A 15623-nucleotide genomic window follows, 5' to 3' on the forward strand; every position below is an offset into this window, starting at 1 on the left:
TTATTTCAAATGAGTTTGAATAATTCAACGGAATTGCAGAGTGATAGACTATTCTCAATTAAATTTACTTTTGTGTTCTCTATGCCCTTTCAGAGCTCAAATGGGACAGGCAGGGGGATGCTTGCCAATGGGTTCAAATGAATGAGTATGTGTGGTATGGAGTCAACACTGAAACTATGAAGGTTTTGTCAAAATCTCAGCAAAGACGGAGTGAACAGGCATCATCTCTTCAACCAAATCATTTTATTTCCCATTTTCCCACCAAGAGCCTTTCTTCTTTTTATTACAAAGAGAAAGCAACACATTTTATTTCCTCTGAAAAGTTCAAAGCAAGCAAACTCCATCTTTGCATAGGACTCTGGTGAGGCAGAAAGGCATTAGGAATCTGGGTGGTCCTAGTGCCCTACTCTCAAAAACAAGGGACCATAGCCCATGGGCGAACATCAGAGATGCTAAAGCCAGGTGGCCGGGGTTCAAATCCCAGGTCATCTGCTTAATAGCTTGGAGAACTTTGTACGTTGTTTACCTTTTTGTCTACTATGTAGGATGAACTTAATACTAGTGCCTGCTTCATGTGACCATTGTGAGGGCCGGGCGTTGTAGTGATGGGCAGAAGAGCACCAGACATCATCCCCCTCAGGAATTCTAGAATATTTTCCTCGATATATCTTTCTGGCAGGTATTTGAGGGTGTTTCACTGTCACTCATTGTCTGATTCCTGGTTTCTGCTGTTGTATTGCTCCCCTTGTAACATTGTGTCAGCTCCAGATTGACTGACAGCTTTCTGCATACATGTTTGTCTGTTGGGTCTGGCTGAACTCACTATGCTGATTCAAAAGGTAGGCAGTAATGAATTCGTTCAAAGTCACAACTTGAAAAGTCAGTCAGACCCAAATTGTTCCCTAAAAATGGCATTAAATTTCCTCTGGTGATATTGAGAATTATAATAATTGAAACCCAAGTATACCTGAAACTCCAGCGTGAATTCTGAATTTGGCTGATTAGGAAGTAAATAAATATTTCACTTTTTAATAGCATGTTTCTTTCTCAGAATTTTCCACATATGTGAAAATCTAAGAGAAATCTTCCTAACAGACATGAAAGCTTAATCTTTTTTATTGTATTCTTCTTATTTTTTCCACTTACAAATTTCAACTTCTTGAGCTTTTTTAAATGTCCTATAAGTCAAGGGTTATAAGTTTTCCCTCATTTTTCATTTCCATTTGTGTCATTTTTTTATATCATCTCACTTGCTTATCTCAGGATGCAGAATTCTAAGCAAATAAGTCATTATTGTGTGACTTTGAAAAATAATTTCTTTTACTGAACTACTATGAATTCCTATAATGTTAGTGATACCTTTCACTTGCTGAATATGGTTTGCTTCTCTGGTTGTTGTTGTTTTTTCTTTAGGTGGTTTTGAAAAACCAGAATTTATTACCAATGAACTAAAGTATGTTTGATTCAAAAGTATGATGATCAAAACATCCTATGAATTTGGTTTTTTGTCAACTACTTTGCTATTTTGATAGTAGATTTATGGCTCTATTATGTTTTACTTCAAACAGCATTGTAAATGTAGTGTAATTTTTCTAAGACTGGAGTTACTTGTGGGGTGGAAAGAAGGAAGTCCAGAATTGTGCACAGTGCTTAGCCCAAACCTAGCCAGAGGAGTGGGTGGAATCAGTTTCATATTATAGTTTAGACAGATGTGAGCTACTGACGTCCACCAATTGTCTGGCCAGGTGAGTGGACATCTCCCTCCTTCACATCTACTTTTTCAACAGGCAATGCTCTTCCCACTACTAGGTGGCTGGTCACTCAACACTTCTTCTGTATCCCATTGCCCCTGCTTATTTTAGGCCCTCGACATCTGCCCACTGGTTGCCTGCAGTGGCCTCTATGCCAATCTCCTGTTTACCTACCTCGCTCCTTTCCGGGCCTTGTCATATCCCCAGAGACTTCTTTCTCAATTACTGATCTCACCATGCCAACATCTCGCTTAACATCTTATCTGTGGCTTCTTGTAGTTCAGGAAAAACATCTGACTCCTTGGCATGGTTTGTGAGGCCTGTCCTGAGCTGCAGCCAACTCAGAAAGCCACGGCCCTCTCTGTTCCCCACCCCAGGGACTCAGGTCCTCACACAGACACACACTTTCTTCCCATTCCAGGCCTTCATAATGGCCGATTCCTCCCCTTTTCATGAACATCCGCCCCTCCACTGTCAGTTCCTTCAGTCGAGCTCAAGCCTTGCTGTCCTGGGAAACTTCCCTTGATTCACCCCTAACCACACTTGGGTCAGGTGCTTTCAGCACTCCCCAAACCACTACAAGTATTCCCCCAACAGATCTTGCATAACAGAAACTGCATCTTTCCTATGTACAGGGACCAACTCAGATGTCTGGCAGAAACATGGAGGTGAATTTCTTCACCTGATGACGTTAAAATCATTTGTGTGTGTGTGTGTGTGTGCGCATGCGTGCGCGTGCACAGCGCATATGAGTAATTCATGTGTAATTATGTCTGCATTCATTTTTCTATGGCTGCTGTAACAAGTTAACACAAACTTGGGGACTTAAAGCAACAGAAATTTATTCTCTCACAGTTCTAGAGGCCAGGAGTTCAAAATGACTGCTATGGAGCTAAAATCAAGGTGTCTCCTGGGCTGCACTCTCTCTGGAGGTTCTAGGGGAGAATCTCTTCTTTGCCTTTTCTAGATTCTGGTGGCTGCATGCCTTCAATCTCAGCCTCGTGGTCACATTGCCTGTTCCTTGCTGTTTGTCAAATGTCCCTCTGCCTCCCTCATAAGGAAGCATTTGATTGTATTTAGGACCCACCTGAATAATACAGGATAATTTCCCCATCTCAAGATCCTTAATTTAATTTAATTTAACATCTGCAAAGTTCTTTTTTGCCCTACAAAGTGGCATTCACTGGTTCCAGGGAATAGCGTATGAATATCTTTTGCAGGGGCCATTATTCAAATTTACCGAAAATTCCCCACCCCTAGACATACACGGATTTGTGTTTGTGGATGCTCCTCAGAGCCATAGAGATCAAAATCAAATTCCTTCACACAAAATTGGGTAAAGTTGCGACACCTGGCAATTAATTACCAACTCAGGCTAATCACAGAGCAAAAGATCTACTGATAATGGATGGAAAGGGGTAAAGGGGAACTGAGTGATGTTTATCTCAAGTTATTGTAAAATTATAACAAAAATATCCATTTTCAATCCAAATATCTTAGACATTGCATATGTCAGAAAAATCACCAGCTCTCATTCTGATACTTGAAACACTTCTGGCCTTGTTTACGAGATAGAGCTCTTTCTCGTCAAAGACTTTAGTAACAGTTATGATAATATTCCCCCTGGCACATAAATAAACTGATTATACTATAGAAGAGAGACAAATTCTTGAAGACATAAATGGCAAAATCATACATTGCTGTTGAATGGTAAATTCTTTATTTGATTGCGTAAGTTCAAGCAGGTATTCATAAAATTATGAGACTGTTAAATATTAACTGGGAAGTGAATATATCAGTAATGTTCATTAAGTTCTCCTTTAACGTTGTGGTAATATTATAAATAATGTTTCTTGAACAGAAGAATATCACCCTGTTACACATTTTATGTAAAATAAGAGAGAAATGTAACTGTCCATATTATATACCAGAAAACAAATTTTAATGTTCATTTCTCTCATCTGCAAACTAAAATTTATGGAACTGATGCTGAATAAGGCTGCTAAAAAGGGTTTTCCATATATTTTGTGATCTGGCAAGTAGATCAGTATGTTCTGAAGTTGAAGTAAAGTCAACCTTTGTAGTAGTAGGGCGCATCTCAGGAAGCAAGCGTTTATAGCGTGAATAATAAACACATTCTGAGTGGTTCGGTTAGTATAAAATGACTCCCCAGTAAGGATTCATAATCTGGTCTTTATAAGTACTTCAGTGAATCTAGTGACACATTCTAACTCAGAACCGTGGAGAAAAGGAATCGGGTATGAAGTATTGTTTGTTTTCATGAAGCTAGTTTCAAAAAAAGATAGAAAATATTGATGGAAAAATTAAAAACAGACATCCATATGTTTACAATTATGTCGACTATTAAGGTCACAGTTCAGGTAGAATGCCTTCATTAGGACTTAGCCAGAATACAATATAGGACCAAAACTGATGAACCCAATAAAAGTGACCTTATGCCTCAAGCAAGAGAAACCTAGCACACACCATCACAAATGTGTCTTGAAAAGACAAAAATATTCTTTAACATCGATAAAATAAAACTCTAAGTCAGACAAAGAATTACAGGGGTCTACATCTTTATTTGCTGCATCTTCATGCTGTGGTTGCTGAAGTCTTTTTCTACGTCTGTTTCATGTTGCCTCAAAATAACAACCTTGGTCCTTCATGTTATTTGTGAGATGCAGTTCCTTTTGAATCTTTTAACTGTATTCCTAAATGAAATCTTGTTGTATGGCTGGGAAACTCATTCCTGTATCAGGGCCAGAATTATTTCTCTTCAGTTTTCCCAATGGATCTAAAATGTGACTGCCAGTAGTCAAGTGCTCTATGTAAGAATGCTTTGGTCAAAGCCATACTACAAATTTAGCTTTGTGAAGACACTTCCAACACAACATTAATTACACAAAGTTGTTTACCCTTCCAGTCTTTGAGGTCCTACAGAGCATCCCATGCCAATGTGCTGCTCCTCCTATATTTTTACTTTTTTATTTTGCAAGACCTCTTGTCATTGTCCTGTAAAGTCTTGAAGTAGTGTTAAAAAGCTCAGCTTGGTCTGATATTTTTCATGACTGTATAATCAATTTATTCCTTTCAGGGTACTTCTTTGCATGTGCAGAATAAATGTTACATTAGCTACAATGTCTAATTTTAATTCAGTTATTATATATGTATTTAATTTCTAGTGAACATGACAATTTTTGTTGAACATAACACATTTTGTGATGTTTGAATTGCATCATCCAGGTGATGGAGGACGTTATTGTATGTTTGAAAACTTGGCATTAGAAGCAACAGTTTTCAGACATTTGGGAAATATTCAGCTAGGGAGCTTGTCCTTGAGAGGTCAATCCATTCTGATTTCAACACTTTTATCTCATGCTTGATTGATTTTCTATACAAACACTGTAGCAAATTTATGTATAAAAATACTAGTCATTTCTCTAGTAATTAGATGCTTTTGCCTACATTGAGGCTAACAAATTGGACAATATGCCATTTTTCAAACCAAACCCTCTTTTTTTTTTTTTTTTTTTTTTTTTTTTGCGGTACGCCGACCTCTCACTGCTGTGGCCTCTACCATTGCGGAGCACAGGCTCCGGACGCGCAGGCTCAGTGGCCATGGCTCACGGGCCTAGCCACTCCATGGCATGTGGGATCTTCCCGGACCGGGGCACGAACCCGTGTCACCTGCATTGGCAGGCGGACTCTCAACCACTGCGCCACCAGGGAAGCCCCAAATCAAACCCTCTTGGATCCATGAAAATAATTTCTTTGAAACTAAGAGCAGCTGCTCTTATTAGGCTTACCTTCCAGCAACGCTTTCATTGATGGTAACATTTTGGAAGGATAAGAGTTGTTTGGTGCATCGGTGTCTGACAATCATAATTCTAAATATTACATGAGATATTATAATGTCCTTTGATACTGGCCTCCTTCCTAATGCACGTTTTTTTTTTACAAAATTATCTAGAGGGGCTCACTGATGTTCGGGAGTGGGGTTAGTAGAACTCATTTTCTGTTACTTTGTTTTTTCTCCATCCACAGGTTCATTCCAAGCACTTTAAATTGCTTATCAAAGATGCTTGGTTCCCTAGAACCAAGTATGCTTCCTGGAGCCTCAGAAGTCTATAGATGCTAAAGGATTTTATGCATGGCATATGTTTTAATTCTATTATTTAAAAAGTAATTACATTAAAGTATACCATATACGAAATTTTAAGGCATTGACGGTCCTCAGTGAAGCAACTTTTATTGTATATTACCTGGATAACCTGGTATTGTAGAGCAGGGAATACATTGTCTGCTGTCGTTTCAAATTCTACTCCAAATTAACTGAGATTCAAAGGTGACCTTATTTAATACTATTTAATTTGTATAAATCAGTATTATTTTAAAAGTAAGCAGCCAAAACAAAATACAGAAATGACTGGATGCTGAGAATGCTATGACTCAGTGGTCACTTGGCCTCACATTTTTTAAATGATTTAATGCTATCATCTTGCATTATATTTATAACAAGAAGTTAGTAAATACCACTTTTGCATTCTTTTATATGAGATTATGCATAAGAATTTACTTAACACAATGAGTCTTCTGCAGAAGAAGTGTGGAAATCCATGCTCTAGTGCTCTAGTGGATTCTGCACCCACCTTGATGTTCCTCTTCCTGTTGTCAGGATGCAGGGAAGGGTTTGGAAGAGGAATCCTTGAAGGCTGCTGGCCACAGAAGTGCAGGGCATGGTAGTCTTGCCCAGCCAGCTCAAGGCCTCCAAAGCCTCACCTGTCCCTTCCACTTGGGGGCACCTGGAGCCACTTCCAAGGCTACGCGTGGAGAGCATTCTATCCCCATGCATTTATTCATCAAGTGGATTGTTGAACAACTGAATTCTTGTGTGTGAAACATTGTTCTAGGCCCTGGGGACATAGAAGTGAACCAAAAGGACAAGATGCCTGTCCAAGTGGAAGTCACCTTCTAGTAGGGGGCGGGGAGAGCAATTGCCATTTGACCTATAATTATATAGGCCCCAGTGAAGAGGTAACACTTGAGCAAAGACGTGCAGGAGGCACAGGCATTAGCAGGTGTGGGTCCCAGAAAGTGGGACTAGCTGGTGCACAAGCCCCAGGGAACAGGTCTGCCTTGTCTGAGGATCAGAACAGGGTGTGGAAGTGAGGGTACTAGGAAATCAGAGAGAGAGAAAATAAGCAGCTCGACTTCACAGAACATTCCAGATAGCTTTGGCTTGTACTCCAGGTGAATGAAGGACCCCTGGAGGGCTGTGGCAGAGAGGGTATGGTATCTCGACATCTGTTTTAAAAGCACAACGTTGCACTGTGTCAAGAGCAGGCCGTGTTCTCATATTCAAGTTGTGTAATTTCACAAAATCAACCTAAGGTTTTATATCATACCCTGACCATACAGTTACTAACTCTAGAATTTCATTAGATGAATCATGTCCCCTTTAAAATCAATACTAGGACCATGAACGGGTCCAGAGGCTTTAAATGAATACATTCCATGACAGGCGAATCGATGGCTTTTATGATTAACTAATATTTACTGAATGCCTACAGCTCTGACCTTAGATGTGCAAACATTTCTGTGCTTTTCATATATATTTTTTTCTAAATTGTGGGAAAAAGAAAGAAAGAAACTGTGACAATCAGTAATGAAGGTCACTTACTTCGACAATTTCAGTGAAGGGAGAGTGGTTTAGAGCCCAGGCTTCCCTCCAAGTTACCAAATTTGAATCTTGGTGCCCCACTTACTATTTTTGTGGCCTTTGGAAAGTGGCTTAGCCACTGTCCTCATCCAGAATATTGCCGTAATGGTATTTTCCACATAAAATTATAGAGAGACTTATACAAGAGATAAACGTATAGAAAGCACCTAGCATTGTGGTTAGCACATAACCAAAGTCTTACGAAATGTTACCAGTGTTTTGATAAGACTTGGAAGCTAATTTGCAGCGGAGCAATGGCCCTCAGTGTGCTATCAATTGTCAGTTTCAGCATTCTTTACGTCACGACGTCTGGCTGTCTGTACTGTGTTGAATGGGATTCCTCCAAAATTCATGCTCACCTGGACTCTCAGAATGTGACCTTTTTAGGAAACAGTCTTTGCAGGTGTAATTAGTTAAGATAAGATTTTACTGAATTGAATGGGCCCTAATTCAAATACCAGCGTTTTCATAAGAAGAGGGACATTTGGACAGAGACACACACGGGAAACACCATGTAACAACAGAGGTGAGGACTGCAGTGATGCTTCTATAAGCCGAGAAAGGTCAATGATGGCCGGCAGCTACCAGAGGCCGGGAGAGGCCAGGAAGGGATTCTTCTCCCTTGGAGACTCCAGAAGGAATCTACTCTGGCTGATTTTAGACTTCTAGCCTTGAGAACTGTGAGAAAATAAATTTACATTGTTTAAAGCGCCCCAGTTTGCAGTGCTTTGTTACAAAGGCCCTAGGAATATAATACATTGTCCGCTCAATTAAAAAAAAAAAAAACAGCCCTCAATTTTAAAAGCCCAATTAGAAAACAAAAAGCCCCAGTGAGCGTTTCACACGTTGGCAGCTCCACCGGGCAGTGATCAAAGGAAGCTTGATTTGGTATCATTCTGTGGAAGAAAATCTTGAGCTTTGATATAAGGATTTAAAAAATAGTTATAACACATATTTATGGGACTGTCCGAGGTTAGATGTTTCTCTAATGTTGGATGACTTCAGTTTTGTAAGAATCAAAAAACAGTAGTTAAACAATAAATGCTGGAGAGGATATGGAGAAAAGGGAACCCTCTTGCCCTGTTGGTGGGAATGTAAATTGATACAGCCACTATGGAGAACAGTAGGGAGGTTCCTTAAAAAACTAAAAATAGAACTACCATAGGACCCAGCAATCCCACTACTGGGCATATACCCTGAGAAAACCATAATTCAAAAAGAGTCATGTACCATAGTGTTCATTGCAGCTCTATTTACAATAGCCAGGACATGGAAGCAACTTAAGTGTCCATCAACAGATGAATGGATAAAGAAGATGTGGCACATATATACAATGGAATATTACTCAACCATAAAAAGAAATGAAATTTAGTTATTTGTAGTAAGATAGATGGACCTAGAGTCTGTCATACAGAGTGAAGTAAGTCAGAAAGAGAAAAACAAATACTGTATGCTAACACATATATACGGAATCTAAAAGAAAAAAAAAATAGTTCTGAAGAACCTAGGGGCAGGACAGGAATAAAGACGCAGACGTAGAGAATGGACTTGAGGACACGGGGAGGGGGAAGGGTAAGCTGGGACAAAGTGAGAGAGTGGCATGGACATACATACACTACCAAATGTAAAATAGATAGCTAGTGGGAAGCAGCCGCATAGCACAGGGAGATCAGCTCGGTGCTTTGTGACCACCTAGAGGGGTGGGATAGGGAGGGTGGGAAGGAGGAAGAGGCAAGAGGGAGGAGATATGGGGACATATGTATATGTATAACTGATTTACTTTGTTATAAAGCAGAAACTAACACAGCATTGTAAAGCAATTATACTCCAATAAAGATGTTAAAAACAAAAACAAAAACAAAACAGTAGTTAGGAGATATGATGAAAGTTCCCTTCCACTTCTTTGATTTGGAGGCCACTAGCAAGAATGAAATGGACTTGCCTATATTTGCCATGGGCATAAGTGCAGGGGTATGGCAAATTGATATTAAAAGTGAACGAATACACCAAATACCCGCTAAGGAGTAAAGGCAGAGAGGCAAGCTGGACAAATCCTTCCAAAGTGACTCAACTCTACCCCTTTATGTTTTGCGGGACCTTAGTTCCCCGACCACCAGAGATCGAACCAGGGCCACAGCAGTGGAAGCGTGGAGTCCTAACCACTGGACCACCAGGGAATTTCCAAGTGCCACTTGTTTTGAACCCATCATGTGTGACCACTAAAAGCCATTAGCAAAGAAGATGCCTTTGCTCAAGGATAACTAGATTGACACTTGAGTCAGGTCACATAAAAATCACAGTTGTTTCAAGTTCCGTCTCGTTTGCACTCTGCTTCTCTTTTGAACACATACAGTCTCACATTCCCTGGCAATTTGTTTATAATCGCCATGATAATTTAACATTCTCCAGCATTTCACAGAAATCCATGCCATAAGAATATGAATGCAAACATATTTAAAAAAAGCCCTCAGGGGCTTCCCTGGTGGTGCAGTGGTTGAGAGCCCACCTGCCGATGCAGGGGACGTGGGTTCATGCTCCAGTCTGGGAAGATCCCACATGCTGCGGAGCGGCTGGGACCATGAGCCATGGCCGCTGAGCCTGCGGGTCCGGAGCCTGTGCTCTGCAGCGGGAGAGGCCACAGTGGTGAGGGGCCCGCATATGGCAAAAAAAAAAAAAAAAAAAAAAGCCCTCAGGTGGTTGTTAATTTTTGGCACTGTGTAATTAAACTAGTTTTTTTTTTAATGTTATCTTTTGCCAATATCTAATTAGCAAAGCCATCTGCTGAAACAGTACTGGCCCATCTGCCTAGAATGTTGTTCTCTTCATTTTTATGAAAAGTATCTGCCTTTGCTGGTCCCTGTCTAATTAACTTTTCTCACTGTAGAATGTGATAATACACAACTTTGTTTATATACTTCCGAGAACTGTAGATTTATATGTATGTAACTCGATCATAAAAGGCGCCAATCTTTTTCTTTCTCACATCTGATTTACTCCTGAGATCCCAGTTCTGTTTATCATAACCTGAGCAAATGTGTGCGCACAACAGGGAGGTGTGTACTGTGTCATGAAACAATAGGTGCTTCCATACATCCCCAGGGTTTCGGCAGGTATAAAATGATTTTCTGTAAACCTACTCACTTTCCTTTTAGGTCTGTCCATAGCACTGTCAATTCCTGAAAGTTGATGATGTTGTAAGTTCCACTGTCCCACTGGATTCTGAGATGAACGTGGCTACTGTAACAATGAAAATGACCACAGATGCATTCTCAGATTTAGCATGATGTTATCTAGGTGGATGGAATTCACTTGTATTTTATTGTAGACTAATATCTGATGTGTGAAAACATTATCTGTATGTGTGTTTTTCCTTCTATCACTCATTATCTATCAGTGTCTTGCACTTAGTAGGTATTTAATGAATATTTATTAAGTGAAAGAGAGAATGGTGAATGCGTTTGCATAAAGCAACACCTCTGCAAATTATTGAATAGCACAAATGTTATTTCTAACTATTTACAGACAAAAAAAGCTGTGCCACAAACAGAAAACTCTGTGTCTTTTAAAATGTAGACGTTTCAAACTCATTGCCTTTGGATATCCAAGTAACCACATTATCACTGCCACGTGTCTGCTGTTGAAAAATATAATGAAGGGGATAATAAAGTAAATACAGAATGGAGTAGAGAATTAAGATTCCTTTTCTCTACTAGGCTCTGGTGCAATAGAAAAAGACAAGAGATGACAAAAATTAAAGATTTAATCCCCAGGATAGAAGATCATAACTGTTGCATTGAGATCTGAAATGTAGAATATAGAACCCTTAGCCTTTGTTTTTGTTTTTGTGCGGTACACGGGCCTCTCACTGTTATGGCCTCTCCCGTTGCGGAGCACAGGCTCTGGACACGCAGGCTCAGCGGCCATGGCTCACGGGCCCAGCCGCTCCACGGCATGTGGGATCTTCCCGGACCAGAGCATGAACCCGTGTCCCCTGCATCGGCAGGCGGACTCTCAACAACTGCACCACCAGGGACGCCCTAGCCTTTGTTTTGACTGTCATAAACATAGGTTTGGATGGGTAGAAAAGTGTCTTAGAAGGAGTCAACCAGAAAGATGGCTTCATAAATCAGCAGTGGGATTTGTTCCAAAATTATGATGCATGAAAGAATAACAATGAATCTCCATTGAGAATAGAACAAGAAGGCTGGATTAAAGAAGTTTAATTGATTAGAATACATCTTGTGGAATAAAGAAAAGTTGTGACCAGGTTAAAACATAATCTAATTCAAACAGAATAATTGAGTAACTTTGAGAAATCTGGTACTGGAGAGTTCCATTGATATTCATATTTCTCTCTAGAGAAAGTGTTTTTCTCCATTGCTGCCAAGTGGTCAAATAGGTAAAATCTAGTTTGCTGAATGAACAGACAGTAGGTGATTAGTCTGGAACACCCAGTTTTAGGCCAGTCATGAAAAGACACATTTTCCTACTCCATTGTTTTTCAAATTCTGTGACATCCAATCACGTGTTCAGTTACAATAGGTAGTTCAGTTCCATTCTTAACATAATTTCCCTTTATCCTGCCTTCTAGTCAGGTGGAAAGTGAATCAACAGAAAAGCTATACAATCATGGTCTTTAATTAATTCTAGATTTGAACATTACTGGAAAGTTGATATATTGTAATAAAAAATGCCTCAGGAAAGTAACTTTGCTACTTTTAATAACCATCTTCAGAAAAATCTATAAGATTTTTCCTATTTTCTGTTGGCCTAATAAACTTGTGTGAGCAGTTGCTCTTTCTGGCAAAACTGGATAAAGCAATGAAATATCCTTGAGAACTCTCACATTTTTTTCTATTACTATTCCCTTCCAATCCTTGGCCAGTGTTTATCTTGAAAATGCAAAGGTTACTTGGACCTTAGGCAGACTTGGGGAGCTGATTGTTTGCCTTTTCAGCAGAAGGATTTGAGGAATTTTGATGGCATTCGATAAATATTCTTCTTGTAACTGTGGAACTAACTCTGCCCCTTGCAGCTCTTAAGTTTACTGAAGGCAGCATTACTATTTAACTTTCAACAAAATCACTAAACCAGTGAGAGCCACTAGGAATTCCTCTTTATCTAAATCATTTCACTGAATAATTTTCATAGTAATTATAGAGCACAAATTCCTCTTTGTGATCCATAACTCTAAATCCTCTTGATGATATAAAATCCAAGTTATTATGGGGTCTACTTTGCTAAAGAATGTATCATAGTGTATCAGTTCTGTTTTGAGTTTAAGTAAGGGCAAAGGCATGGATATCTCTATTTAAATGAAAACAACAGAATGAGCTTTTATACACAGATCTGCTAAAGGAAAGCTCCACTCAGAATAACAACAGTGTGCTTGTTTTACCTGTGCTTTGTGGGGCTATATAATTATGCAACTGTACATGAAGTTCTTATCTCTTCTCTGGAGGTGTCATCACTTCTCATAAAAGTATCTGTCATTCTAGTAAGGAATTCAAGTCATTTGTTTGCATTAGATGCTAATTAGCTGTAATCTTATTGTTGCTATTAAACCTTATGAACAGGAAAACATCACAGGAAGAATGAACAAATTCTCTTATCAGATGTTGACACAGACAAAAATCTCTAAGTCTGCACAAGGGAAAACAGTTATAGTATTGTTTCTGTTTGAAAGGCACAGAAGTGGTTCTCTCTAGAGCACTTTTCTTATGAATTCATATTTGCCAAGTAAGATAAGATGCAAGATGCAGCATTTTATGTTTTAATCTCTGTTATGTAACATTCTTTGGAGAACAGTAGGTATTAGATAATGGTGTTACTATGACTTTGTTATTCTCCTCAGTTTAGGAGAATTAACAACAACAACAAAAAAACCTTCTTTTTAGAAGTAAAAGTGAAGGCATTATTCTCTTTCATAATATTTGACATTATTATTTTTGTCTTAGTTTAGTTTATTGCATAACAATAACCCAAATTAAAAATAAATTGTCCCTTGCTTTGATTTTTTCTGATAATGATTTAACTGGTTCTTCAGAAATCTTGAATTCTTCAGAAATCCAACTCTAATAGTAAGATAGAACATAATTGTAATAACAGGTGGACAGAATGGAGAAAATATTTTTGCCCTATGAAAGTCCACATTCCATAAAATAATGGAAAAGATAAATATCTCAGATGCTTAAATCTTTTCAAAATATGATTCACAGTCTCAACATATTGTCCATTAATGTTTGCAGGTATCATTGCTTCCTGTGAAGTAGGCGCTGTATGTTATCTTAACTAATCACAGGTCCATTTGTGGGTTAGCATCAGATGTGAAAGAATGCATATCACACTGATCATCATGAGTTAGATTTAGAAAGTGAGGGAAAATTTTTAAAAGTCATGGCTCTAAGTATTTAGCCAGAGCTAATAACTGTATAAAAATTATTGGCATTGGGAGGAAGTAGTAGATGGGCTTTTGCGTGAGCTGTTTATTTTATTGACCATTCATCATTTATATATGTCTTTGGGGAGTAAGGATATGTAAAATCACTCTTGCTTCATTACCCTTGAATATTGATAAATGACAGACTATTAAACTAAGATATACACCTCTAAATGAGAATTTAGATCATTTTGTTTCAAGGCTTCTCTTTTCAGCATCCTATGAATCTCTTCCGTAGTTTCACTGAAATGAGTGTTTCTGTAATCAGTGAAGTAGTCACCAACTCAGGGCGTGTGCTTCTCTTATAGTGACTAGTTTTAAAGCACGTTATTACTGCATAAATGCAAATACTTAGGGGGTGAATCCTTTAAAATGCTTCAATTTGAAAGCTCAGTATAAACCCACATGACTGAATTCCATGTTTTTGGTGTAAATTCTATGTTAGTATGAAAATGTTGGTGCCATGGTGTGCCTACCTTACCTAATCTGGTTACCGATACCTTATTATTTTTTTCCCTTTTATTCAGTCAAAGTCCTTTTATTCAGTTGTTGTTGTTTTGGTGTTTCCTATAGGCTGTGGAGTGGGAGTGTGATGAAGCAACCAAGAAGGCCTGTTACAGCAAAGGCAAGTCCCAGGTAAGGAAGACGCCATTATGGGTAGTCATCACCTTTTTGAAGGAGAGTACATGGAACGTTTAATATGAAGGCTATTCCCTCTTATGATGCCATGGAAACTGAAAAAAAGAAGCAAGATTCAAAATATATGCACAGTAAATTCTCAAGGTTTTAATATTGAAGCAAGATTAACAACAATCAGCTGTTAGGATTCAGAACATATGATCAGAGCTAATTTGCACTCCCAGTCATTAGAGTAAGATAAGAAATTAATTGGTTATGATGTCATTTCGAAAGATATGGGCTTGAATTTTGAAAATACTATTTTACTTTATCCCAATCATATCTTACAGCTAACTCCAGAAAGTAAGTATTTGATAAATATAATTACTATATCAAAAATGATTTGAGTTTTTTTTATAATTCATCTTAACATGTCTTTAAAATAAGTTCTCTCTCTCTCCATATGAAACTCTACATGACCAAGTTCCTAAGGAAAGAGCAGATTATAGCTAACATTGGAAATACATTTCTTGAGCTACTGTGCACATTGCAGGCCTACTTTCACATGACTGGTGGGCTCAGTAATATACATGAGTCTCTTTTCCAAGGAAGTCTGTGTTTCTGAGGAAATCCCACTGGCTCATCTTGAGGAAACTCTTCTGCAGCTGGTGCATAAGCTCATTGTGTCTCATTCTGTTAGTGATCATCTAATACTTTGTTGGAATGTGGGCCTTTCCGATGTGAATCACACTTTGGGTCACCGAGTAAAGCAGACTCACAGGGAGCTGCAAAGAGGGCTCACTGCACAAAGTGTGGTCCCAAGGCCAAGGGCTTGAGGAAAAATACAGCAAATGGGGAGGGTGCTGGTAAAAGATCCTTATACCACCTGTGTTTGTCCAAGAGGGTTATGCACTTTATTTTACCCAATTTCATTTCCTGTTTCTTTGTCTTTTTTTTTTTTTTTTTTTTGCGATACGCGGGCCTGTCACTGCTGTGGCCTCTCCTGTTGTGGAGCACAGGCTCCGGACGCGCAGGCTCAGCGGCCATGGCTCACGGGCCCAGCCGCTCCGCGGCATGTGGAATCTTCCCAGAC

At 39.0% G+C, this 15623-nt stretch overlaps 1 protein-coding gene across 4 annotated transcripts in view; it reads left to right on the plus strand.

Moving 5' to 3' along the window:
* The window catches only part of SEMA5A (semaphorin 5A), a 492799-nt gene that overhangs the window by 298754 nt on the left and 178422 nt on the right, over positions 1-15623 (plus strand). For all 4 annotated transcript variants that reach the window (XM_082622624.1, XM_082622623.1, XM_082622626.1 and 1 more), the window contains one exon: positions 14486-14548. In XM_082622624.1, coding sequence (XP_082478750.1) covers positions 14486-14548 — 63 coding nt within the window. The remainder of the gene's footprint in view (positions 1-14485; positions 14549-15623) is intronic.

This window comes from Mesoplodon mirus, assembly GCF_964341445.2.
Source record: "Mesoplodon mirus genome assembly, chromosome: 5".
NCBI classification, from domain to species: domain Eukaryota; kingdom Metazoa; phylum Chordata; class Mammalia; order Artiodactyla; family Ziphiidae; genus Mesoplodon; species Mesoplodon mirus.